This window comes from Cyprinodon tularosa, unplaced genomic scaffold (assembly GCF_016077235.1).
Source record: "Cyprinodon tularosa strain WSP-4 unplaced genomic scaffold, ASM1607723v1 ctg829, whole genome shotgun sequence".
Lineage (NCBI taxonomy): Eukaryota > Metazoa > Chordata > Actinopteri > Cyprinodontiformes > Cyprinodontidae > Cyprinodon > Cyprinodon tularosa.
Window position 1 is genome coordinate 108471 of NW_024039595.1, and position 26818 is coordinate 135288.

General features: G+C 36.6%; 3 protein-coding genes and 1 non-coding gene across 5 annotated transcripts; 3 read left to right on the forward strand and 1 right to left on the reverse strand.

Moving 5' to 3' along the window:
- Positions 1–2726: 2726 nt before the first annotated feature.
- scpp1 (secretory calcium-binding phosphoprotein 1) lies at positions 2727–6736 on the forward strand. The gene is made up of 9 exons (XM_038272394.1): positions 2727–2987; positions 3338–3392; positions 3959–4003; positions 4662–4715; positions 4814–4840; positions 4960–5001; positions 5666–5707; positions 5795–5854; positions 5933–6736. Exons 2-9 carry the CDS (start codon positions 3339–3341, stop codon positions 6407–6409), a joined length of 801 nt encoding a protein of 266 aa, XP_038128322.1. The 5' UTR covers positions 2727–2987; position 3338; the 3' UTR covers positions 6410–6736.
- A 400-nt stretch (positions 6737–7136) lies between these two features.
- On the forward strand, positions 7137–7210 carry trnai-aau. The gene has a single exon. It is a non-coding gene; the product is annotated as a tRNA-Ile (tRNA).
- A 1070-nt stretch (positions 7211–8280) lies between these two features.
- aptx (aprataxin) lies at positions 8281–15296 on the reverse strand. Its single transcript, XM_038272398.1, has 7 exons — positions 15083–15296; positions 11593–11639; positions 11090–11368; positions 10943–11002; positions 10628–10854; positions 8609–8712; positions 8281–8498 (listed from the first exon to the last, which is right to left on the reverse strand). Exons 1-7 carry the CDS (start codon positions 15210–15212, stop codon positions 8341–8343), a joined length of 1005 nt encoding a protein of 334 aa, XP_038128326.1. The 5' UTR covers positions 15213–15296; the 3' UTR covers positions 8281–8340.
- On the forward strand, positions 15264–26523 carry dnaja1 (DnaJ heat shock protein family (Hsp40) member A1). Of its 2 annotated transcripts, none has more exons than XM_038272397.1 (9): positions 15264–15386; positions 17269–17420; positions 17501–17693; positions 19744–19848; positions 22555–22782; positions 22900–23014; positions 23280–23395; positions 23645–23745; positions 24740–26523. In XM_038272397.1, exons 2-9 carry the CDS (start codon positions 17289–17291, stop codon positions 24971–24973), a joined length of 1224 nt encoding a protein of 407 aa, XP_038128325.1. In that variant the 5' UTR covers positions 15264–15386; positions 17269–17288; the 3' UTR covers positions 24974–26523. The 2 variants fall into 2 exon arrangements, with proteins under 2 accessions (XP_038128325.1, XP_038128324.1); XM_038272396.1 differs by having other exon boundaries at positions 15265–15418.
- Positions 26524–26818: the final 295 nt, after the last annotated feature.

Below are 26818 nucleotides of genomic sequence, written 5' to 3' on the forward strand. Positions count from 1 at the left end.
TATGTTCGGTCGTCTTACAGCCGCGATCCAAGCTAGCCGACGACTCTTTATCTCTGATGCTTGGTCTCCATGGTTACGCCTCCAGTCAGGAAAGCGGTGGAAAGTTAACCCATTTTCTATGTTGTTCCCATGGCGATGATGTGTTGAGCTGTTACAGCCCACAATACAGCAACGGTTTACCATGGTTGAAATCAAGTTAAGGTGAAATTAATCAAATTAAAACACGGCTGAGAGGGAGTACAGTACGCGGTAGTCATAGGCAGTAGTCTGAGCCGCGGTAAAAGACGCATTCAACATGGCGGCGACGCGAAGTGCTTACGTCACGACGACCAAGCCCTATAGTAACTGTCCCCCACAGTTTCAAAAACCTATCTGCGCCCCTGATTCAGAGTGTGTTTTTAAGAATACAAACTGCAAAAATGTTATTTGCACCGGATGCTTTGGACAGAAATTAGTCAAACAGTTTATAATGCTGACCACTAGATGTCACTGCATACAAAGACTCTCCTACAGAATCAAGTCACATTTGAGAAGATGGGAAACAGGATGGATATAATCTTTAAAGCCTCTCTTAGAGCAGAAGCTTAAAGTAAAACCATAATTTTGTGCAGATGTTTAGAGAATAAGCCTTAGAAAGCTAGCTGTGTTTGTAGAAAGAAGGGCAGTAACAATTTAAGATCTTAATCTAATGTTGGGTCATTACAGCGTGAAAGAGCAGTATCCTCCCAGGAAAACCCTGTGGGGGTGTCAGCAGTGCCAATAACTAGGTGTAAAAGGGTTTACAGGTTATAAACAAAGATGGCCAAAAGCCAATGCATAGATGATGTAAAAAAAAGATAAAGATTTTTCCTGAAAGTTGAATTTGTCTAATCTGCATCCTGTATTGAGATAAACCAAACATCCAGTGAAGAAATTACTCCACAACACACAATACTTTTTCAGCAGTCAACCTTTGTCTTTCTTATTGCTGCAGGTTCATACTGCATTCCTATTGTAATGCTGTATATGTATTATCAATTTGTTATGCACACCTCCTTATTATGTGCATGTCATCCAGTTTTAGTTAAGAGTGGCGAGGGTATTTTTCCAAATTTGACAAAGTTGGACTTTGCCCCTTGTTTTTTTTTTTTTTTTTCAATCTCCATATATCCAGAGTTAGTTTTTTTTAAAATACTGTTTAAATGTATTTTTTCCACTGCTCATATATGTTATCATTGAAAAGCTTTTTCCCCAACTTCATACACCATCTGCTTTTCACATGCTTCCACAAGAAGGGGACTGCAACATACTCATATTACCTCCCTGCTGCAATTTCAACTTACAGAAGGGTTACAACAGTTGTCATTTCAAATAAAAAATGTGCTAGCCTGTTTAATTGAACAAAGATCACAAAGAATTTATAGAAGACTTTTTTATTATATTTTAATAAAAGATGCATTAATAAAAGATACTGTGCAGAATCTTCAATCTCCCAGGCTTGGAGGAAAAAGAGAGACAGCCCTGCCTGTCCGTGTATATACATATATATATATATATATATATATATATATATATATATATATATATATATATATATATATATATATATATATATATATATATATATATATATATATATATATATATATATATAAAACACAGACATTACTAATTTCTTAGTTTATCAAACTAAAATTACAACGGAACAGAATCGTACATTTTTTTTAAATAACTAAACATATCCCAAAAAAAATTCTCCAACCTAGCTGCTAAATTGTAAATATTCTGCTCTGAATACATCCTCTTCATGCAATTAATGAATTTATGGCCATCATAGCGAACAATGTTTTAAAATCAAAGATTTCATGAGTACAAAAGGTATAGGTAAGGCATCATTTAGGTGACACCAAAATTATCCCATTTTTGCAAAACTGATATACAGAGTCTATGCTCTAAACCTAATATAGGTCAATTTGCATGAGTTGCTCTGGGTATCCGGTTCAACAGGACCATGCAAGTTTGAGACTGTCACCTAGGAGCGAACAGATATTGTTGACGGCCTGTGTACCACAACAAGCATCAATCATCCTGCATCCCACTCTTGCCCTGTGGTCTTGGTGGCTTGCTCCAGACTGGTGAACATCCCGGCTAATTGCAGGTTTCATCCGCTCAGGAGAAAACCAGAGTGGGGTTAAACATGGAATTCGGGTTTCTTATTTTTGGGTCTGCCCATATAAGGACATCCTGGAAGCAATTATGAGCCTCAGGGAGAAAATATAGAAGCGGTTCTACTCTGCACTATACATACCTTGTTTTTAAGGATGAGTCATATTTCCGACCATACTCTGCCCAGCCTGGTTGGATGTATTATTCCTAATGTAAATGTCTGACCTGTTAACTAGTGAGGTTGCTCCTCTTGAGATATAATTACTGAGACAGGTACTTGTAGCACTCTTTATGTATCTGTCTTGACATTTATCAGGTGAAAATACTCAAAGCTTCAGTTTGATAATTTACCCAAAACTGTATGTGCTGGACTGAGCTGCCTGGCCCTGTTTCTCTCACAGTGTGGGTGAGTTTGTTTTTTCAGCAGATTACAAACCTATGGTTTGGGAGGCTAAATTATATTTCCCTTTAGACATGAGAGTGGGCGGAGGAAATTTACGAGAGTGAATGTGTGTTTCTTTAGCCCTGCAATCATCATCATCATTATGCCAGTTTGAGTTTGTTTTCACCTCACTTTCTGAGACAAATATACCTTAATGTGTCTGCAATACGGAGTAAGAGAGAGAGGTACCCGGAAGGAAGTGATGCAATCATCTTAATTGAGGCATTCATATATACAGCTGTGTTTGGAGTGTTGTAGCATTTCCATTCATCTTAGATTAAGCCACGGCTTAAGTGAAAAGCTCTAAGCATCCACTGGATTTTACTTAGAGCCTTTATCTTTACTATACCTGGACCCCTGCTGATATCTTCTACACAGACAGACTCTGAAGGAAAGAAAGGTAACACATCTGTGCTTTTACTCACATTGTGATTTTATGTTTAGGTTGTTTTCAACCAATAATTGATATTATGTCTCATATAAAAATGGGTTCACATTAATCTAGTTTAACCCTCTATATTTAAAAGTAAAGTTTCTGTGTGCAAAAATACCTATTTAAGAGAGGATTGTTAATTGTGTCATGTTTAGGCTTTCTACTAACTAAGGATTGGAACTTCTCTTGATTACTTTATTCAGTGAACTACATTGAAAACACATTTGCTGGTTCTTTGTAAAAAAAATAAAATAAAAAAAAATAAAAAAAAGCAGAATCAAACTAATTGCTATAACATTTTTTTTTCTCTATTACAGAATGAAGGTTATCATTATAACATTTTGCCTTTTCGGTGCAGCTTTCGCTAACCCAGTAAGTATGAAACTCATTAAAAAGTAAAAACTCAACATTTCTGATGTAATTCACGAACTTAATTATTTGTTTTGCTTTTTATTAAGCATCAAGAAATCTAAACAAGACTAAACACCTACTACATTTTTGTTATTCATTCACAGAGCAAAAAAGTTGTTTTTTCTAGAAAATAATAGCACTTGTTTATTGACTTATTCCTTACTTTGAAAAGGAAAAAATATTATTACCAAGGATATTTCTTCAAAGTAACTTTTTCAATTACATATTTCAGCTGATTTCATATTATGAAATAGAAAATATGAGAAATAAACATTTACTTCAACAGCTTCTCAATTAAGAAATTTGTTTTAGTAATCAGAACAAAGCAACTTTATCATATGCAGTTTATTTCCCTGAAATTTGATATTTAAAGATATCCAGCTTAAGAAGCACATTTTTTACAGTGCAGTATTGACTAAAGTAGAGAAATACTATTTTAGGTTGTCTACTTACTGAAGCAACAGTTACCTTAAGCATGCCTGGAGGTGTTCCACTTGTGCTCATGTATTTTTTTTTTTTCCTTACAGATTTTACACAACATTTTGGTATCAGCTGAGTCGGCATCAAACTCTGTAAGTATTATCAGATATATTATTTTCATCAGGCTCCACTCAACTTAATTCCATTGAGATTTTAAGCTCCCAAGATCGGTTTCACTGTTTCAATGCTCCTGGATGGGAATCTTGCTGCAGACAGGGTCATTAGGGAATATAGTTCTTGCTTCTTCTGACAAAAAAGTAATACAACTGAGGGTTGCACAGCATCTACTATTATCTATAGCTTATTAATATGTTATATTGAGATGTACTGTAAGAATACCAGCTGTTATTTGCTGAAGCAGGATTAATAAATGCTCCTATTTACACATTTTATACTACAAACTGTCTCTCACTGATATTTAATGGTGTTATGAAAGAAAGGGACCAAACAATAATGTATTTCAGTAAAAGAGAATATGAATTCCTGTGACTGAGTCAGGAGAAAGTCGAACAATGTGTGTGGTACAGACTTCAAGACAATCCTTACTGCAGACAACCTATTGTTTACAAGCATGCATATCTGTCTGCAGACATTTATGCACCAATAGCTCTGCCTGAGTCTGAGCTTGTCATGGAGGAGGCTTTTAATCACTGTTTTGCTTGTTGATATCACTGTCATGATGTATAATTAAATCTAATTAAAACTACTTGGGTGTGTGCTCATTTATTTTATTTTTTTCCTTCTTTCCAGACAGAAAGTTTGCCAGTTTTAGAATCTTCTGAAAATAATACATCAGAACTTCAGGTAAAATACACACTCTCTCCTTTTCAGACATAAATATTTCTCACATTTCTCACATTTTAGTTAAATGTTTGTGTTTGCTTTCGCTCCTTTGGATGCAGAGCTCGGAGGAAAATACCTCGAATCAGGTGAGTCTTTTTCAATCCAAGATATGTTTCATCCATGGAATAAAATTTTAAATTTTATTGTTTTTAACAATATAACTGTTTTCTGAAATTTGCAATTAATATATTTTTTTATAAAACAGAGTTCAGAGTCTGAATCAATGGAATCCACTTCAGAGGACAAGGTGTGTGATTTAATCATTCATATTTACTGTCCGCTGCTCATCATACAGTCCTCAGTTTCATGAATCACTGATGTTAGTTATTTAAAGATCGAGAATTCAAGAGCAGATTTTGAATGTTAGTAAATGACTAAATTCAACTAGAGCAAAACAAAACTAAGAGTGAAACTATTTAAAGTGCCCAGCATAAATATTCAAATCACTTGAACATTAGGCTTTGTTTTCCAGGGGTATTTGATGTGTCAATACAAATAAATACTTAATATATGTATTGCTTGTTTTAATACAAGTAGAATCTAAGTATTTTTAAAAGTTGCATTTGGCTGAGTTCATCCCCAGAAAAACATCTCCATAGCATGATGCTGCCATCATCATGTATCAGCATTAAAATGCAGGTTTAAGGGTGAACTGTAATTTTCTGCCACCCTACTTTAAACTTGTCATTAACTTTATTCTGTGCATATTTGGTGTCCATTGTGTTTCATGATGTAGTTATCTAACTTTAGAGTTTGTTATATAATAAAATAAAATTAAAATTAAAATATATTATTAGAGATCCTGTCCATAGAAAATCAGCGTTTACGTAAAATACAAATAAATCATTTGTTTTGCTGTAATACAAAACGTTTTGAAGGTCTTAAATTGTGCTTTTCTTAAAAAAAAACAGACCTCAGAGGAGAGTAACAGTCAGTCAGATGAAAATGATAAAGTAAGAGGAAACACTTTAAAAAAAACATTTTCTAAATTTTTTCCAAAGCTGTCATTTTTACTCTTGTAAAATGTATTTTCTACTCAGATGAACTCCCTGTTTGAAACCAAAGATAACAGCATGGGCAGTGAGGAGAATGTGCGAAAGGTTAGAAAAATCCTTCTTATACTTCAATTTTAAACAAAGCCATAATCCTGCTAACCATGCTCTCCTTTTACCCTGCAGCAAAATTGGGTGAGAGTCTTTGCGAGTGTCGTAAAAGGAGAGAGTGCAGAGGACAAAGGTCACCCAGAACACCAGAGCAATGAGCTGAGTGATAAACAGCAGATTCACACCAAGACAGTTCAGATCAGCACTGTCAGTGAAAAGTCTGGCGACACCACCAGCGACAGCGCGGACACCAGTGATGTTAAGGCTGCCGCAAGTGACAGCAGTGACAGCACCAGCAGTGAAAGCCAGGAGAGCCAGGAGACAAGTGACACCAAAAGCAGCAGTGCTGCCAGCGAGAGCACGGAAGATAGTGATGCCAGTGACAGCGCCGAAATGAACCAAGTCAGAGAAAAGGACTGTGTGAATAGTACACAGAGCTGTGAAAGTGAGGAGTATTTTCTGCAGAGTATAGGAGATGATGCCCATTCTACAGGGGAGCATCTGCTGGTGCCAGACGAGGAGGATAGAGAGCTGCGGCTCAGAAGGCGATGAAATGTTACTGTTATGTTGTCAATCTGAATTTGATTTAATAACAAGCTTAAAGACTAACGAATGTTCACCTTGGAACATTGATACTGCCATAATACTACATGCCGCTGATTCACTCCTATTTGTGGAATTTACTGTGACAATATAAACTACACTTGTACTTTGCTTTAATAGTATATGGAATTTAAATGAATATAACCATTGTATGTAGATACACAAAATATCAGAACACATGATCTCCTATTTATAATATTAAAAATACTCTTTGTTGTCCCATGGTGGGGAAATTATGCATCCATGTTCTTGTCTAATAAATTCTTAAGAAAATGACCTTTCTAAAATAATTTATTTGCAAAGGCAAGCTGAAGAAGTTGACCCATTACTTGCTATTGGCATTGATGATGCTTTCATATTGTATCATAATCATAGTTTCTTGCAAAAGTATTTAAACTCCTTGAAGAGGAATTCAGTATGTGACAGATGCACATAGCAGCTTTCAATTAAGATTTGGTAAAAGCATGACAGCAAAAGCATGACAGAGCTCATTTAACATTTCCTTCACCTGGGCTGTGGATTTGCAGATACCATGCTTGTTTTACCTCAGTTTAGGAAGCCATCTGTAATAGTAGGTGTACAGTAGTATTTTCCATTAATATAGACGAATTAACATAATGCCTGTGATGTCTGTGATCCTACGGTCAAGTTGTGTCCCGGCTTCACCGGGCGTCATGGCCGGTTAGCTCAGTTGGTTAGAGCGTGGTGCTAATAACGCCAAGGTCGCGGGTTCGATCCCCGTACGGGCCAATACTTTTCGTTTCTTGTTAATTTTGAAAACTTTTTTTTTGCCATCTTGATATTATTTATGTCATGAACATACTTCCAAAATTTACTTAACAATTTAATGTCATGAAGTGTACGACTTTTTACTTGAACATTGCGTTTTAAACATGTTACCACCAGATGGCGACAAAGCTAATGTCAGAACTGCTTCTCTTTCTTCCAAATAACAGCTAGGTACTATTAGAATAAAATATTTCATGAACTATTTATGTACAGAAAAGATTGCATTGTTATGACTTCTTGTAATAATAATTCAAACTGATCAGTAGATCATCCCCTTTACCAAGGTTTTGTTTACTCTCCCTTAAACAGAAATGAATCCCTTAACCATTCCAAACACAATGAAGTTCACACAGTATTTATGGTTCAAACAAGAAGAGCAGAAGTGTGTGATAATTGCTTTTTAAAGAACTATCAAAAATATTCTCTAAAAAATGAAAAAGACTACATATTTTTATTGTTATAAATTTTTTCAACAAATGAAGCAAAATTACACTGAATTTGAAAATACTTACTTTGTGAATTCTGGATCCCATTCAGCATTTTTTAATAGTTTTAGCAACGTTTGTCTGCTAAATTTATAATCAGGTTTTTAAATGGAAGCATAATTTCATTTATTTTTTCACTGTAAAAAAAAACAAACGGGAGGTTTATATTTCTACAGCATTCAAAATTATAATGACATCTTCAGGGTGACAGAATTTACAGTTTGCATCAGCATAAAGCAGTCTTAATTTCCCATAAGTATTGATTAAAAAAAATATTCCGGGAGAAGGAGTAAAAAGAGGTTTAATTTCCAGAAAACCTTTATTGCATCTGAGAACTAAACTTGCTGAAAATGTACAAACAAACAAAAAATATTTAGCATTTCAACATTTATCTGACAAAAAGAGTGAACGAAAATAGTGAGATTGCCCTTTTTTTTAAACAAACAACTGACAACTCTGCAACTTGTATTGCAATACAATAATTGAAAAAACGCAACAGTTTTGTTTTTTTATATATATATATATATATATATATATATATATATATATATATATAACAGGCAACAAACCCTGTAAACATGTTTTACTTTTATGTTTGAGGTCACATTACTGTCTGGGAAAGTGGGATTTTAAGTGTTCCTTCAGGGAAGGTATTGTGGGCAACTCCTTGCGACACACATGGCAGCATAGAGGTAGTTTCAGCAACTCACTGGTGCCATCTTTAACCAACACTTTTCCACTTGTTTCAAGCATCTGAATCACATCTGTGGGAAAAAAAAAAAAAGATTTATGCATTCTTCCTAATACCATAAGCTGGGCTATTATATACAGTAAAATACGTTAAAAATATGAACAGAAACGAATGCGTCCCCACCATGGGAATCAATAAAGTACTCTGTTGTAAAGGAGTTCCAGTGCTTCTTGTTCTTTAAACAAGGAGAGTCAAAGTCCTGGCTGATCACATGGAGGTGAACTTGACTGAAAGAGAGGATAAACAAGTATTTATTTTAGGGATGTGCTGATACAACCTTCTTGTTTCAGACATGTAACCATAATGCACCTTTGATTATTGACAGATATTAATATTGAACCGATACAATAGCAGCTTGAACGCTAGAAACTTTCATTACTTATTTTGTAAATGGGGAGGTTAAAAAAGGGTTGAACAATGACATAGATCAAAGAACAATAGTCAGCAACAAAAGGCATGAGAATAACTGACCCATTTGCTAATAACCAGTGATTTGTATTATATCTAAATAGAATCAAAAATGCAGGCCGATACAACTTTAGTCATTTGTCGATGTTATAATAAGATCAGGGCCTCCCTAATGTCTTTATCTTATCTGCACAACCATTACAAAGTAACATGTCTGATGTTTTAAACAGTATTTAAAAATGTAAAGGTTCAGCCTAGAACACCAAATGTTTCTATAGGAGACTAATGACATAGGACAGTGGGCTTGTTATACATCTTTAAATTGACAAAATAAAGCTAGTTAACTGGTTCTAAGGTTACACAAATATTTCTCTTATTGTAAACAGAGATGACCGATACATCAGCCTACTGACATCTTATTTTCTTGTCTCTGCATCAGCCAATACATATATGTTTTTGCAGATCTATTAGTGCATTTAGCAGCTTGATGGGAGTGCTGGCCTTGTGGTTAGAGCAGTGCGCTTGTGCTCTGAGCAGGTTTCAAGTACCTGGTTCGATCCCCACAGCTGCACTCTGGGTTCCTGAGCAAGCACTGCTCCCCGGGTGCTGCACAGTGGCAGCACACTGCTCCCCAAGGGGATGGGTTATACGCAGAGAGTTAATGTCTCCATTGTGAGATCAATAAAGTTCAATTTTTCTGTTTTCTTTTTTTATTTGACACCACATAAAACTCATGCAATCCTGGTTCATCCATTTACTATTAATTGTTAATGTTTGTTTTGATTTGTCTTTTTTTTTTGTTTAAATTGACATTTGTGTACCATTTTTTACCACTGTGATATTCTTACCATGTAAATGGAGGAAGAAAATGACAATGTCAGTTTCTTGATTGGAGGTGGTTTACGCACAAGCTGCAAGGTAACGACACTACACGAGGAAGGACCTCGCGGATGTGTCACTCATAAACCAAGCCTTAGGCTCATGTCAAAATAATTGGTATCAGAGCCACAGAGATTCATCTGATGCCTGAATTTCATTGGTAGACGTCTAACAGAATTTGAACAGAGGATCAGTGGAAAGCAGCTAAAATCACCCAAACCCCTCAACTTAACTAAAATCTATTAAATCTAACCCAGATCTGCTGCAGGGACTTGATACACCTACTTAATTGGTGGCGTCCCGATCCAACCTTAATATTTATCAGTCTGATTTCAGACGAAAAACTAATATCAGAATATATCAACCTGCATCTAGTCTCTGATATTACCATGCCGATATAAAAACTCTGCATCCACTTATAGTTTCTGTAACCTATTGGTTAATATTGCATGGCTCAGTTTTTTCCAAATTTTTTTGTTGACTACTGTTCTGTTTTCTTCCATTCTATGGGGAAGCAGACCCATTTTAAATGCATTAAAAAGAGAGGGAGAAACTTAGTGTCTTACTCGCGTTTTTTGTAATGTGACTAAAATCAATTTCCTCTGCAAATCATGTTTTGATATTATGCGATTATATTGCAAATGCAATCAATTGTCCAGCCCACGTACAATTGGTGCTGATATCTTATCAGGCCAATATCAGTATAGGCCAGTTCTCAAAGCTGCAAAATCTGTATCATATTGGAAAATAAAAAGTTGTATCATGACACCCCTACTACTTAACCATTGTTAGTATAACTATCAAAACCAACCGAAGGCAAATCTCCTTCCAGTGGTAACATTAAAACAGCCTTACCTCATACTTGGGATAGCGTGATAACCTGTGCGGAACCGCAACGAGCTGGAATCCGGACATTGCTGGATCATGCTGTCAGCCACCTGCTGCATGTGCTTGAGAAGAACACAGTGCTCTCCACTTAAAGCCTTTAGGCTGGGAATCGACTGCCATGGAAGGACTAACCAATGGTAGCGAGCTTTGGGATATTTGTCTTTAATTACCACAACTTTATCATCCTTGTAAACCTGCAAAACGGAAATCAGGATAGGGTTACAAATAAGGCTATAAAGGAATCATGAAAGCAGTTATAGATCATTTTCGTAAGGAAGTGACCTGCATCTGAGGATCTTGCATTGAAGTCTTTAGACCTTGGCTCCAATGTCCCACACTCTCCTAAAACAGATGAGGAATCACAACTTTAAACCAAAGGAATTCAAAATATTAAAGCAACATTTTACAAGGTTATTTTTCTCCCCTTACATTTCTAGTGTTGTGTTCTCCATGACTGGCTGATGGTGAGTCATTTCTGTTCTGTTTTGCAGCTTTCGGAGTCTGAGCACTTCCCTGGCTCTCGCCGTCTTCCGATGTTTGCACTATTGGTCTTTTGGTGCTGCTCTGGTGGCCAGTGAGATCCTCTTTGAACTGGATGGTGTATGGATAAAGCTGATTGACAATATGAAGCGTCTCTCCAGGCTTTATTCTGACCTCATTGCCTTTTCCTACCACCACAGAGTTTACAGAGGTGGGGTTTAAGCCCAGCTTTATTAATTGAGAAAAAAAGGTTAAGGTTAGAGGGTGTTTTGAGTCTGGTTGAACAACACTAATAATTTAAATAAAAAGTAAATATTCAATTTTTCAGACCAAAAAATACTGATTGAAATTCACAAAGACAGTTTTCACTTAGAGTGTGTTATTTGAACATTAAATACGCTTTTATATCATTAGTGTGTTTTAAAGGATGATTCAAAGCTTTACAGTCTTACCTGTTTAACTTTGACATAACCTTTGTTGCATTCAGCTTTCAGTTCAACTGGGTAGGAAAAGGATAGCATTAAGGTAAGATAAAATCTATAACATTATAGACCACTTTGCCCTTTAAAGGTATAGTAGAGGATATTCGCAAATTTTTGAAAAAACCCGCCCTCTCCAATTAAAACAAAAACACACATGCACAACCCTGTCCCCGCTCCCGAGAGGGGACAACTATTAACACGTGCAAGAGTGTGCACAAGCCCATTTCCCCTTGTGCATGCTATGTTTAAAAGTTTCTATTAGCATACAAGCTTACTTTCCAAAACATTTTCAATTTTACCAGTATGTCAGCCTCCCCACTTGTAAGTGAAAATGGGGAGGAGCATGTAGGATGATCTTACATAAACATATCACCAGGTTGATTGACAATTAGGAGGACCTCTTAGATCCATCTTGAAAAAGATCATCCTCCACTTTACCTTAAAAGTTGGCACTTGACTTCAGGAGAAACTTTGACATCTTCCAATGGACATTTTAAACCTGCTCTATTAATGTATAAGTTCACGTAATTGTCTCAAATATAATTACAGTCCACTTAAAGGAAATGTGGCTTTGTAACTCAAAAAAATTTATCTCACAGTAAGAGATTGAGGTTGCAATACAGTGCCCAGAGATATAGAACATAACTATAATGATTAGGGTCCTACTGGTTTACTTAGCTGTCTTTTACTAAGCTGTCAAAACAAGTAATTCTATGAAAGTGTTTTGGTTGGAACAGGTTTAAAATGTTGTTAAATTTGATAGGAGAGGTTCCAGTCTTTCAATTCAGTCAAACAATGTTTTCTTTGTTTGCTTTTAACCCCTAAAAAATGTCTGTGTTTTAAAGTTCATTAAAAAAGTAAAAAGTAAAACATACAGGAGATGACATTCACAGACACAAAAAGTTAACTGGCACTGCTCCATCTGGGCTTCTTTGGCATAAGTCTTAATGCATCATTATATTCAACCTTCAATTTTGAAGGTTTTTTAACAATTGCACTGTAAGTGTGCCATATAAAGTAAAGAACAATGTCAGCGAAACAAGTTCAGTTTCACTTCATAAGAGCAATATACAATTTCCGAACTAGAACAATGTGCAGCATAGAATTGCAGAAATATTGTTTTAAGAATATGTTTCCAAACATTTTCATGCCGAGTATACCAAATGCACCGCAATGAAGCGACTTCTTTTACTAATGGTTGGGTAGAACCAAATAGTACGACTTTTGGTAAGTTGTTGTTTGGTTTTTTTTCTTCTTCTTGTGTGGTTTTAACAACATTTTATGTATCGGTCTCCGCCAGGTGACATCAATTGTTTACCTCGGGCGTGGTGCATCGTGGGAAAACCACCATATTAGGTGGAAAGTCAAGATAAGCCACACGCGGCTGTTCTTTCGGCACAATTATTTACCAGAAATGACACGATCGTGTTGTGTGAGAGGCTGCCAGTCCCGGTGTCGTGCCAAGGTAGTTATCCCTGCGAAAATTATTTGTATCCCCTCGTCGGGAGCGCGCACGGAGTAGGAAGAACAACCCGAGTTAACTCCGCTTCAATTCCAACGTGCAGAACTTGAAATTTGAAAGGTTTTACGTGTATGAAAGTTGAGCTTTACTGTTTTATTCTTTACTTCACATGTTATAGCAGAATATCGCCGGTGATATTGATCTACAACTAAAAATAAAACACAAACGTTTGCTTGAAAGCTGGTCGCTGACAGCAGTGTCTACTCCTTCCTCTGAAAGCAAACTGATCCGTGTTCTTTTCCATACGTTCCTTAAAAAAATCTCTCATTGTTTTACAGTGTCCAAATGTTCTCATCCCATTGAAAACTGTTGTAAACCATATACTTGTAATAAAAATGAAATAGAAAATGGACTGCACGTGTAATCATTAAAGACTATATGCAGAAGGAAAATAATTTTTTCCTGGTTGAAATTTAGTACTTAAATCTATATTTGTGTTTATAGTAACGTACAATTTATTGTACTTTACTTAATAAACAGTTTGTCTTCTAACATCAGCCATTTTATTTCATCCCATATTGTCAGAACTGGCAATATGGGATGAAATAAAACCTGCTGTAATCTGTTCCCCCTGTCTAAATCAGGCAAAAAAGGCCCCAGCTTTTCCATTTTTGGCTTATAACTTATAAGCCAAAAATGGAAAAGCTGGGGCCTTTTTTGCCTGATTTAGACAGGGGGAACCGATTATAGCAGGCGGCCTGCTATTATTTGTTTCCCCCCTTATAACTTTAAGAAATAAAGGTCAATCAACTCCAAAGTTTCAGGGGTTAGTTGTCATCATAAATATGCTTATAACTATAAGCATCTTTTATGATGACAACTAACCCCAGAAACTTTGGAGTTGATTGACCTTTATTTCTTAAAGTTACAAGGGGGAAACAAATTATAGCAGGCCACCTGCTATAATCTGTTCCCCCTGTCTAAATCAGGCAAAAAAGGAGCCATTTGTGAACTGTCCGTGTGCTTCCAGTGACCTATATGCTTTGAATTCCTCGCAAGTGTAGGCACTGACGCCAAACACTAGGTAGTTTGTTATGTCCACTGATGAGGTCGGAGGCAGTGAAGTGACGTCGGAACTCCAGTCTTTGCTGCGGAGATCATAAGGATCTATGCCGTTAATATCCGACAGTTTCGTCAAGTAACGGTCCCTGGCCTCGTTATTAAGTTTTTGCCGGTACGGTAATTACGCATTCTGCTTACTTTTTTCCATATAGTCAGAGAAACAAACTCAATCCTTTAGTCCTTCGTTTAGCTATGCTGCGGTTGTTTACACTACGCCTTCTCCACCTAAAATGGCGTCTTAGCAACAAATGTCACGTGACTGGCGGAGCCCGATTGGGTCATATGATGGAGAACTACATTTTAATAAGCTTCTAATTTAATGATTTTTAGCTGACACTTGTTTTTATCTTAAAAGTGATTTTTATCTGACACTTGTTTTACGTCAATTGTTTATATGTTTCAAATTGTTTAAATAAAGTGTTAAAAGTAAAAAAAAACATCCTTTCCTCCTTCTTCTTTTCTATTATGGCGGATCGCAAGCCACTTTAAGGTGCATACTGCCACCTACTGTACATGAATGTGTAGCAACATTACTTTACATCAAATTCTATCTTTTAATCTTGAATTCTGTAAATAAATAAATAATGCTTTCCTTAATCTGTGAATATCCTTCATATTTCCTTCATTTCCCAATATTCATTTAAGGCTCCATTCTTTGCCTGCCCTTCCAACCATCCTTCTTCCTTTCATGTTCCTAAGTTTTACAGTTCATCAGTACGTGTTCTACATTTTCCTTATCATTATTTCCCCCCCCTAATAAAATATAAATTGTCATTTAAATAGGTATGACCCACTCTTAATCTGATCATTATTACTTCTTCCCTTCTGTTTCTGGTAAGTTACTTCGTGTTAGCATACTGATGTTGAATTAGTTACCTTGCTGCCGAGAGCATTTCTTGTCTTTAATGGTCGTTTCGGGGCCTCGCCCAACGACAACCGCCTGTAAATGATGGAGCTGAATTGGTTTATGTGAACTCTCTTCGCTAATAAGCCAGCAAGTTGGCATTTTATCATGTTCCTTTATCTGTTTTAATGCTAGCTGTGTTTACATGTGTATTAGCAATCCCCAGTTTGCGCGTGGTTTCCAAGGCTAACTTCTCGCGAGATTACAACGTGAACGGGGCTGGAGTGTTTTCGCTTGGCACGCGGGCCAGGAAGGTTCTCGAAGAAAGGCTTTGATGTGAGTCTGCTGCTTGTTGTCTTCATACAAAGGTTGGAAAATAGTTAATATCAGACATGTTTTACTTTTGTCATTCACAGCTCTGCTTAATTTGGCCCAATGCTGGGAGGACAGCCTAGCTGGCGTTTTAGCTGTGGCCTGACCAAGTAGCTAAATTAGCTAAGAAAGGCCCTATCCGTTTCACTTTATGTGGCTTATGCTGCGATTATGTGGGGGTTTACCACCCGGACTCACTGAAGCCTTTACAATCGTTGAAAATGTCTTATAACGACCCCAGACTTTTTTTTTCTTCTAAAAAGATCCCCATAGATAATATATTCAACGGACATTTAATTTTTTTTTTCACCTGTGTTGTCACTATGAAACGAAACAAGATTTTCTTGGCATCCAGATGCGAGCTAACGAGCACCAGTCTGTTATAAACCTTTTATAAACTGCTTAACGGGGAAAGCCAAATTCTAAAATTGAATTCCAATCATGAAGGGTTCATTTGATAAAGGGAAAAAAATTTAAGAGAAACGCTTTCACCTGTTGGAGAATCATTCCCAAGTCCAATAATGTTAAATATATTGGAGCATAAATCTGTCATTCATCTGGTCAGATTATAGATTTTATTCCGTGACTGTTGGAGACATGCTGACCTGCTATATAGTTAAGGCTATATAGTTAATGCCAGAATAGTTTTTCCCCTCCTTTGCCTGTCTTTGTTTTTTTTACCGTTGGAAGGCTTAGTGAGCTAAAATTTAGATGTAATTACCATTATCCCATAAAAACAGGAAATAATGGATAATTTGAACTTGATAAATACTCTGATCAATTAATAAAGGTTAAGTTTAAAGAAAAAAATTATTGGTGTAACTAGCTATTAAACAACATTTCCTTTATTTTTAGACTTAGACAGATTTATTTTATCATTTTGTATACACAAGTGTAAACAAAAAGAAATTTCGTTCAGAAAAACTAGACAATTTCATTGTTTTTTTGTGCAGCCTTGAAAAAAGTAAAAAAAATACATAAAAACCGTAATATAAATATATGATTGTATATTTACAATTCTAACATTTCAGCGTTTTTTTTTTATGTTTTTCTTTTAAATAAAATACTGTAAAATAATCAATTTTACATAACATTCAGCAGTACAGCTATTGCCATGGTGTTCCGCTTGATTTCTGCACATAAACAGCTTTATTATAATTCATGCAGGGAGTATTATAGATTACAGAGGGGAGTGGCATAGGGCTTTGAATCCTGAGGTTGTGAGTTCGATCCCCCACTCCCACAGACTGCCACTCTGGCTCCCAAGACCAAGCAAGACCCTTAACCCCACACTGCTCCCCAAAGGGATGGGATAAATGTAGAGAAGTAATTTCCCTCTCGGATTATTAAAGTATAAAAAAAGAAAAAAAAGATTATGGACACTGCTTTGTTAGTAGAACAGGAAAGGAAAATCAGAGAAAAAAAAAAAGGAAAGAAAGAGGAGATAAAAGGGGAAATGAAAGGGAGATAACGATAAAACATCTTCAGTCTGCTTCATCACCTGCAAAGAGATGTAAAAAGAACATCACAACCAACGAATATAGTATAAGACATACAATAAATTAACACCTTGATACTATCGCTGAAGTATTAGTCTGAAATGTTCTCCGCATCCTAGTGGTTAAATTTTAGCATTAGTGGAGCTGAATTACTCTGGTTCTAAAGGAAAACATTTTATTCGGTCTAAGATAACTTCTTAATTAATTAATCTTTTTTTTTAAATGTGTTTGAACCTCATTGTAACCCTTCCCTTTATGTAGGTTTTCGCTGACAGAAAAAAATGGTTGCTGGCATTTAGTCTCATTTAAACATTTAAATAATGTTTTTTTTCTCTTTCATTTTCTAGGATTATCTGATAGGGGGAAGATGGTGAAGGAAACAGGTTTTTATGACACACTCGGTGTTAAACCGAACGCAACTCACGATGAACTTAAAAAAGCCTACCGTAAATTAGCCTTAAAGTATCACCCTGACAAAAACCCTACTGAAGGAGAAAAGGTATGTTCCCCTTCATTATGACCAATGACCACAGCAGCTCTGACAGGTAGATTTTAACCCGTTTTTTTTCTCTCCTGAAGTTCAAACAGATCTCACAAGCATACGAGGTGCTATCAGATGCCAAGAAGAGAGAGGTGTATGACCGTGGAGGTGAAAAGGCTATAAAAGAAGGTGGAACAAGCGGCAGCAGCGGAGGGGGTGGTTTCACATCCCCCATGGATATCTTCGACCTGTTTTTTGGTGGAGGCAGTCGGATGCACAGAGAACGAAAAGGTGAGCGCAGGTGTTTGGAAAAGCTTAGAATAGCTGTTGATCTTCTGAATAAGTAACTTAAAGGCTCCTTAGTTGGACTAATAACTGATCCTCTGTTTTAAAAAAGAATACAATATCTATAAAAACATATTAACAGGAAATAATCAGTCCAAACAGTACCCATTCAGTTTCATCTACCAGTTAAACAGTTGATGCCTTTAACCGGAGAAGCAAAAGCAGCTGTCTGTAAATGTAATGCATAACATTTACCACTAGAGGGCAGAATAGACATGCTGATATTAGTGAGGTCTTAGAAAAGTTAACTCATAGATAATTTGTGCTCCAACATTATTCATGATAGGTGACTCTTGGGGCACAGAGTGAAGCTGTTCCTCTCTTACCATCTATTTTTTTTGTATTTTAAAACCTCAATACGGTAAAAATGTCACCTTTATATTAAATGTTAATATTTATACATAAATGAGCTGAAAACTGAGCAAGACCTCTGCAGTGTATATGGAGAAAAAAATTCTAAAGATGCATCAGAACCCTGACCATGTTGTTTAGTCAAATAAGGGAAGTCCTGCCTCCACATATTAAGCTTTCTGATGTACCCCCTGAAAATCTGCTCATCTTCACAGTTAAAGCTTCTGTATAGACAGAATTCAAGGATTAGACTTAAATAACAGCAGAACCCCTACGTTGTTTTTGTGCAATATCTTTAAATTTCCAATCTTTTTTTTTTTCTATTAAAGCCATACCCTCTATTGGGGTTAGCAAGTGATTTTCACTCTGCATTTTCTTCACTTTGCAGCTGTGACAGGCATTATTCCAAAAGGTTTGAATGTAATATTGAATCCTAGTTATCTACTTTTCTGTCGGTTACATACAGATAAATATACAAGACTTTGATGATATTGTAATCTGAGAGTTATAAAAAAAAACATTATTATAAAAGTGTATTTATTCAACGTAACAATTAGACCATAAATTCAAACTATAGTAAGTGTTTTAGTGCTCCATTGTCTCTGAATAAGTTTGAATTACTTGTTGCCTGGTAGGGATATCGGATAGTGTCAGAAATGAGTCTGATATCAGCCAAAAAATGTATATTAGAGTGCATCTAAAATCTCCAATATAAGCAGTACTTTTGCTTATATTGGAGATACTTTTTTTTTGTTTATGTTTTGTTAATGATTAAGGGGTCAGCTGTTCTCATAGCTATCGTTACCATTTTTCTCTTTTGATTGAATCACAATCGACAGCACAAAATTAACAATAAACTATTTATTATTCATTGGGTGTTCATTGGTACCAATATATACTCAAAAATGTAATATTAGTATGGCCTACAACAGTTTTGTTATTTAGCTGTTTATTTATGATAAATAATTTAGTTTGATAATGTGGTGCAGGAAGGACACCACACAGCTGTCCTGGGATCTATTGCCCAACCATGCCACCTTCGCTGCATGTCCTCTTTCTCTGACTGCCTGTTTAGTGTCTGAAAACTGTCAGTGAGGACAACTAGTGCCAAAATAATAATATAATCTTTATAAAGGAGGTCTTCAATAGGGGGTCTGTGACCCCTAGGGGGTCCACAGAGGTACTGCATGGGGGTCGTGAAAGTTTTGGTTGACTAGACTTTTTTTGTTTTTTAATCCCCCCTGCAATTTTCTGTACTAATTGAAATGTCTTTAAATACACATTGACATGAATTCAACACACTGTAGTAAACAAATAAATGGAGACAGAAGATGTTTTTCAGTCATCGGTGCACACATTCAGCGACACACAGGAGCTCTTTCAATAGAGTGTACTATAGGACCAGTTGGATATAACAGAAATTCATACAATATATATAATTAGGGGGTCAGCGCTCCATCTCGCCATCAGTTTGGGCGTCCTTGGCCTGGAAAAGTTTAAGAACCCTGTTTCATAACATTAGATATCAGCCTATGAGCAAAAAAATAAAAAGTTTTAAAAAGTATTTTGATTGAGATTGAGGTATTTTAGTTTTTTGTATTTTTCTTAAGTCTATGAAATGTTATATGATTTTATTCCACCATAGGAAAGAATATTGTCCATCAGATCACTGTGACCCTGGAGGATCTTTACAACGGAGCAACCAGAAAACTCTCCGTACAGAAGAACTGCATTTGTGAGAGATGTGAAGGTAAGAGCCTCTGCAGTCTGAGCACACAGCCTACCAAGGTTGGTTAAAATTTGAAGTGTTTCTTTACACATTGGTTTAATTTACTGAATTATGATGTTTAAAGGATTGATGAGACGTTATTTATTTAATCTAATTTCACATTAAAATGTTGCAGCAGGACTTAGTAAATGGTTATTATGAATCACATAATATCAAATTATTTTTAACACAAATACCCTACATGTAGTAGCTCCATGGAAGCACTCCGATGATTAAAAACTAGTAGAAAACCATCTCCATGTGATCACGTGAGAGGGAGAATAATTTTGTAGCTAGATAAATATTCTAGCCGTAGGTTTGGTTTCTGGCAGCTGCTCACGGTAGACGCTCACCAAATAACCAAAAAACACATCCTTCTTAAAATGTCCAAGCACAGAAATGAAGCCTGGGGTGCTTTTTGATATAATTGGTGCTCTGAGTGGGTTGCTCTGACAGCTAAAAGCATATTTTACTGTCTCTATATTCCAGTTAACGATTAATCAATAACTAAATTAGTTGACGATTATTTTAACAATCAATTAATCCGTTTAATTGTTTCATCCCATTCAGTTTTTTCAGGTTACCTTTGTTTAAAGGGGTCATAGAATGCTTATATAGGGTATTTGCTGCTGGTTCTTAAGGTTTCTGAATAGGGTGTGTAACATTGGTTGGGCTGAAAATGGCATATTTGCTGTTCTATGAGCACTAATGCAAGCCTGGTTAAAAGCTCTAGAATGAAACAACAGCTTTTCTTCCTTTTATGGTATGCTCATGAATATTTAGATGAGCTGTGCGCTGATTGGTTGGTTTACAACGAGCAAAGCTGCCGAGCAAATACTCATCATAGCAACAAGAACTCTCTCAGTAGCTACGTTTACATGGACACAACTAATCGGATTGAAGGCCTGATCAGATCAAAAATGTTTCATGTAAACATGTCAGACTGAAGATTCTAATCCGATTCGGTCCGATCGGATCTAAATTTAATTCCGAAAGAGAGAGGTGGTTTTTGCCGATCGCCATTCCGATTGGCGTCCATGTAAACACCCATTCGGATCTTAAGAGTAAAATAATCTTCACTGCGCATGTGTGCGACGTCAGCGTGACGTTTTTCCGCCTTGTCAACAACAGGAAACCACCGGTCGCTCTCGCTCTCGCTGTGAACAACATGGCGGGGGGAGTCTAGGAACGCCGACTTATACACTCAAGTTCATTTAAAGCTGCAGGAAGCAGGAATTTATCCTCTTCCTCTTTTCTCTCTCCACAGCCCACTCGCTCTCCCACGCCGGTTCAATCGCTCATTCTCTACATTTTCTCTCGTACATTTCGCTGCCAAGCGCATTTTTCCTCCTCTCTCCTTTTTTCTTTCCGCTCGCTCCGAGCGCATCGTTTGTCAGGCCTCCCAAAAACCAGACGCAGACAGAACTGTCAAGTTTGGCAGGAAGTTCTGCGCATGCTTAAAAGATTTAATCTGATCCAACGCTTGGTACATGTATACACACGTCATGATCGGATCATTTCATTTAGTGTCCATGTAAACGAAGATTTTGAATTTCCGATCAACCAAGGTTTGGATCGGATCGGGGAAATTTTGCGCATGTAAACGTAGCTACTAAACATCAAAGTGTTGATACAGTAGGGTGACAAGACACCCTCTTTTTTCCCGGGCATGTCCTACTTTTCATACCTAAAAAAATGTCCAGGGGGAATTTCAAAATTATCCAGGATTTTGGTCGACTACAGTGCAGCAGAACCGAGCCATGAGCCGGGGCTCCTGCCTATTTTATTTATTTATTTTTTTTTCCTACTTGCTTTGATTCTGTTTTATTTCCTATATTTTAATCATGTAAAGCACTTTGCATTGTCTTTGTACTGAAATGTCCTATACAAATAAATTTTTCTTGCCTTGCCTTGACTTGCCATGCCTTGCCATGCCTTGCCTTGCCTTGCCTTGCCTTACTGGGCAGGCGGGGGGAAGCATACTAATATATATATATATATATATATATATATATATATATATATATATATATATATATATATATATATATATATATATATTAGGGTCATAGGTACTTGTTGATGGCATTAAAATTATTTCTAAGTACATTAAAAAGCATTAGATTAGAGTTCCTCGTTCCTGTATGAACCCTGATACTGCTGTGATGATATGACTTTTAGGCTAATGACACAATTTTATCTGTAGTTGGATCCATGTGTCCTCAGATTAAGAAATGTAACAGCAGGCATATTTTCAGAAAGCCAATCTTCAGCAGACATATCAAAACACACAGACAGGACTTGTTGAGACAACAGTTGAGACTCCCTTCAGCTCCTGTGTGGACTGGATGCATGTGGAACGCTGGAGCTTAATTAGCTTTGACAGGTGGATTAGATCAGAGTCTGACTGGTTTACTTAGCTGTCAAAACAAGTAATTCTATGAAAGTGTTTTGGTTGGAACAGGTTTAAAATGTTGTTGAATTTGATCAGAGAGGCTCCAGTCTTTCAATTCAGTCAAACAATGTTTTCTTTGTTTGCTTTTAACCCCTAAAAAATATTTTCTTCACACTCATGTACTTCTTTATGCATGTCTTAAAATCCCATTAGGAGAAAGGAGGAAATAATGGTGGTTTAATTTCCCTTGTGGTTTTCATCTGCACTGAAGGCTCTGTTTTTCTCCATGGCAGGTCGTGGAAGTCGTAAAGGAGCTGCACAGATGTGCATGTCCTGCCATGGTACTGGAGTGCAGGTCCGCATGCATCAGTTACTTCCCGGTATGGTTCAGCAAGTGTCCACGGTGTGCCACAGCTGTCAGGGAGAAGGACAGAGAATCAGCCAGAAGGACCGCTGCAAAACATGCGGAGGACGCAAGATCATGCGGCAGAAGAAGATCCTGGAGGTTCACATCGACAAAGGTTTGGATTAGACTTGTCTTTTTTGGTTGGACAGTGTTCATTAATACTTGAAAGAGAAAGTTGAAATTTTATCTGTTTTTTTTTTTTAGTTGTTTTTGTTTTTGTATTGTTCTACAGGAATGAAAGATGGGCAGAAGATCATTTTTCATGGTGAGGGGGACCAGGAGCCAGGGCTGGAACCAGGTGATATCATCATCGTCCTCGACCAGCAGGAGCATGCAGTTTTTACACGGTAAAAAAACAAAAGGGGAATAAAATATGCAGGGTTTAATTCCACTGTAGATAGACTATAGAATAGTCAGATTTACAATCAATGTTAATATAGTTCTATCTCAATGGGTTTTAGCAACGATATGTGTAAAAAATGCAAATGAGGTAAAGAATATATTCCAGAACACATCTAGTAGAAAGAAAACGTCTGCAACTTGAATTATATTTATAGATTTGATGTAGTGTAGGGAAGTCAGCTCTGTTGTTGAAGTGTTTTTGGTCTTCAGGAGAGAAGAAGACCTGCTGATGTCGATGGAACTGCAGCTGGTCGAGGCTTTGTGTGGTTTTAAGAAACCGGTTCAGACGCTGGATGGCAGAACTCTCCTGGTCACATCCCATCCAGGTAAAGCTGAACTTTCAAAACAAAGCTGAATGTTTATTGTTTGAATTCTTTCTGGTTTAATCATTGAAGATGCTTTTTATTTCTCTGTTCATCAAGGTTTAAGTTTATAATGATGCTGCTTGCCTATTTGACAGTCAAAAAATTGAGTTATTTTATATCCTTTTTTTTATTATTGCATTAAAGATGAGAAGTTGTTTCCCAGCTAGTTTGCTTGTACTAATCTCTCTGCTACCCCTATTTGTCTTTTAGGAGAGCTAATTAAACCTGCAGACACAAAGTGTGTCCTGAATGAGGGGATGCCCATGTATCGCAGACCTTTCGAGAAAGGACGTCTTATTATTCATTTCTCGGTAAGAACTGGAGGTTATTGATTTTTAGGTAAATATAAGCCTGAAAGAAAGCTGTTCCAGAACCCTTTGCTACTCTGATATTTAAAAAAAAGGGCTTAGATCCTCAGGCGAGATAAAGAATTAATAATAAGTTCTCTTTTCATAAATGTTTCACTTTGCTATATATGGACATTTTAGTTGCTTATCGTCTTGCTCTGAGTCTTTGTACAAAGTTTCAAATGTTCATCCTTCTAGAAACATAAATGTTTGTTGGCTCTGCAGAACTGGGTCACAATTTCTGAATCTCTCCAAGAATTGCCACCTGCTCTTATTCTATAGTTGTTGCTTTTAAAGATTCGGTCATTCTAGCCTTACTTAACTTTAGCATCACTTGTAAACTATGAGCGGCAAAACTTGTGAAGAAATATAATACTAAGACGTTGAACACTAAAGTACATTTACAGTAGTTAAAAGTATCTCCATTTCACCTTTTATATTATAGATAAAAATAGCATTGAAGTAAATGAAAAGGATTCATCTGGGGAAATATCTACAAGCATTAGTGTATTTATCTGAATTTAATCTGACAGAAGAAGAGAGTATATTTGATGCAGAAGAAAACAAGATGCACCCTTTCCCCAATATTTTAAAGATTCAAATATGGAAAGTGTTAAGAGGATTAGGGCCACTGAAAAAAAAAAAAAACTGTTAACTGATTATTAAATTTTTTTTCAGTTTAACATAGGAAAAAGTCAGAATTCTGACTTTTTTTCTCACAATTCTGACTTTAATCTCACAATTCGGACTTTTTTCTCAGAATTCTGACTTTAATCTCATAATTTTGGATCTTAATGTAGATGGGCATCATGGAGGAAGAGATGTGTTTCTATACATCCTTCCTGTTTCAATGCTAAAAATGATGGGTGATGTGACAAAATGTAAAAAGCTGAATTGATATGAATACTTATGGAAAGCAGAGCTCCAAAATTAACTACTTCCTGCCTATATCCACTAGGTGGTGTTCCCGCATGCCAATTTCCTCCCCAAGCACAAGCTGAAGGAGCTGGAGCACTACCTCCCTAGAAAGGTGGACACAGAGGAGATGGACAGCATGGACGAAGACCTCTACATCTATGCCGACCTGGAGGACTGTGACTTGGAAAGCAGACGAAGACACAGGCATCAGTACTACTACATGGACGAGGACGACTACTCCAGCACCGGCGGCGTTCAGTGCCACACGTCTTAAGTCCCATCTTGAGACCAAAATCCCCATCTCTGATGCAATGCACCTTTTTGGACTTTTGTGCACATTTTTCATTCCATCAACTTATTTTACTTTTAATTTCCGTCCTAGCACAATTTTAAATGTCTGGACTCTCTATTTGTCAGCGGATTGTGTTTTTTTGGACTTGACCTTAAGTTCCACATTCTTCTTGTGACCATAGCTCCATTTACACTAGCCTTTTTGAAACTGCTCTCATTGAAATTTGGGGCGGAGGATGCTATCCAGGCACATAAGTTCCTTAATGTTATGGGCGTCGCCATTTTTGTTTGCATAATTCCCGCCTTGAGATCTGTAGTATCATGGACCACAGCTAAAAGGCAAGGAACCATGCTAGGGTGATGTATAAATGGTCGTAAGAACCGAGCTCGGCCCGGTTAACTGATCCAACCTCCATCTGACCGCGGCACGGATCAGTTTCAGAAGGCTAGTGTAAACGAGGCACATATTTCAATCTTTTTTGTTGTTCTAAAGCACTGTGGTTAAACATGAGGGTTGTTATCCCAGTGTCTTTAGACAAATTTAAAGCATTTACACTAAAACTGATGCCAATATTCCTTTAAAGATAACCTGATTTTAAGTGGTGTTACTTGCTGGTTGTAAACAATTTGTTAATGACTGTTGGTTGTTTTAAGAAGCTTTCAGATCGAGAACTGTGCTGAAACTTGATTTGAATTTTTGATGCTGACTTACCCTTTAAAGGGCTATTATGAGACAGTTTTAATGAATCTTAAAATGTGACTGGAAGATGTGAGTTTGAACAAAGGGGGCAGTACTTTTAAAGGTTCAAGCCACTAAATTGTAGATATTTCAAGCTGATATTTAAGTTTAGTATTTCACTCATTCTTAGCTTCAGTTCTGTCTTGGGTTTGATATCAGATGTTTAACTGAGTGTTTTCTGTGCGTGGTTGTTAAAAAAGAAAGCAATTTACAGATGTTTAAAACCCTCCAATCATGTGATTTGCGAACGTTATTGGTTGTAACCCCAGGGTATAAAGTGCCTGTTGTAGCTACATTGTCAAATGAAGATTAACCAAGGTGTGGATTCCTTATGTAAAGACGTGGTCAAAAAGTCGGCAGAAAAAGATGCACATAAATTAGGAATTCAGACAACTAATCAAAGTACAAAGAGGAATATTTTGGTGCGTTTGTATTGGTACCGAAGTTGATCATTGTCATGTAAAAACCAGATGGGATCTGCAAGGTTCCAGAGGGATTTAAATGGGGCAAGTCTTGTACCTCATTAAAGTGTCGTCTTTTTCAACGCCTTATAAATCAACTTGAAGTAGCTGGATGATGCGGTGGTCGTCTCCTGACGTTGGTTAGCAGAACTGCTTCCACAAGGACGCATTCAGGAGATCATCTCCTCAAAGCAGGTTCTATTTGAAAGTATTCAAGGTGTGATGAATGATTCTGAAGTAAGTTAGCTAGAGTGTTCTTTTAACTCCATTGATGTTCGGACCAAGAATGTGATCATGTTTTGTTAATAAATAGCATTTTGGGGTCTTAAGTCATATGAGATATCTGATTTTTTTTTTTTTTTATGGAATCACTGTTGTGCTGAGGAAAAATCCCAACTTGGCACAGACTAGTGGGAGTTCTCAAAGTGTTTCTAAGTACATTTATTATGGTTACACTGTGTCATCAAAGATTTAAAACAACTGTTCAACAGTCAAAATAATTTTATTGAATCTTAACTTTTTGCTACAGTTTGAAAGGTTTGGCAGAGCATTTGTGGTTTTGAAGAATTAACCTCTTAATTTTTTTTCTGTAGCTTTTTCACACCGGTAAATATGGAGGACCAGGAGG

What these genes read in the sequence shown, in the direction of transcription:
- scpp1 (XM_038272394.1), top strand. Translation starts at nt 3,339, where the DNA reads ATGAAGGTTATCATTATAACATTTTGCCTTTTCGGTGCAGCTTTCGCT. An exon ending in CTGAGTCGGCATCAAACTCT is followed by an intron (nt 4,004 to 4,661) that starts GTAAGTATTATC and finishes CCTTCTTTCCAG; the next exon opens with ACAGAAAGTTTGCCAGTTTT. An exon ending in AGGAAAATACCTCGAATCAG is followed by an intron (nt 4,841 to 4,959) that starts GTGAGTCTTTTT and finishes TTTATAAAACAG; the next exon opens with AGTTCAGAGTCTGAATCAAT.
- aptx (XM_038272398.1), bottom strand. Translation starts at nt 15,212, where the DNA reads ATGCCAACTTGCTGGCTTATTAGCGAAGAGAGTTCACATAAACCAATT. An exon ending in GTTATGTCAAAGTTAAACAG is followed by an intron (nt 11,369 to 11,592) that starts GTAAGACTGTAA and finishes CAATTAATAAAG; the next exon opens with CTGGGCTTAAACCCCACCTC. An exon ending in GTACTTTATTGATTCCCATG is followed by an intron (nt 8,499 to 8,608) that starts GTGGGGACGCAT and finishes TTTTTCCCACAG; the next exon opens with ATGTGATTCAGATGCTTGAA.
- dnaja1 (XM_038272397.1), top strand. Translation starts at nt 17,289, where the DNA reads ATGGTGAAGGAAACAGGTTTTTATGACACACTCGGTGTTAAACCGAAC. An exon ending in GATGCACAGAGAACGAAAAG is followed by an intron (nt 17,694 to 19,743) that starts GTGAGCGCAGGT and finishes ATTCCACCATAG; the next exon opens with GAAAGAATATTGTCCATCAG. An exon ending in GTCTTATTATTCATTTCTCG is followed by an intron (nt 23,746 to 24,739) that starts GTAAGAACTGGA and finishes TATATCCACTAG; the next exon opens with GTGGTGTTCCCGCATGCCAA.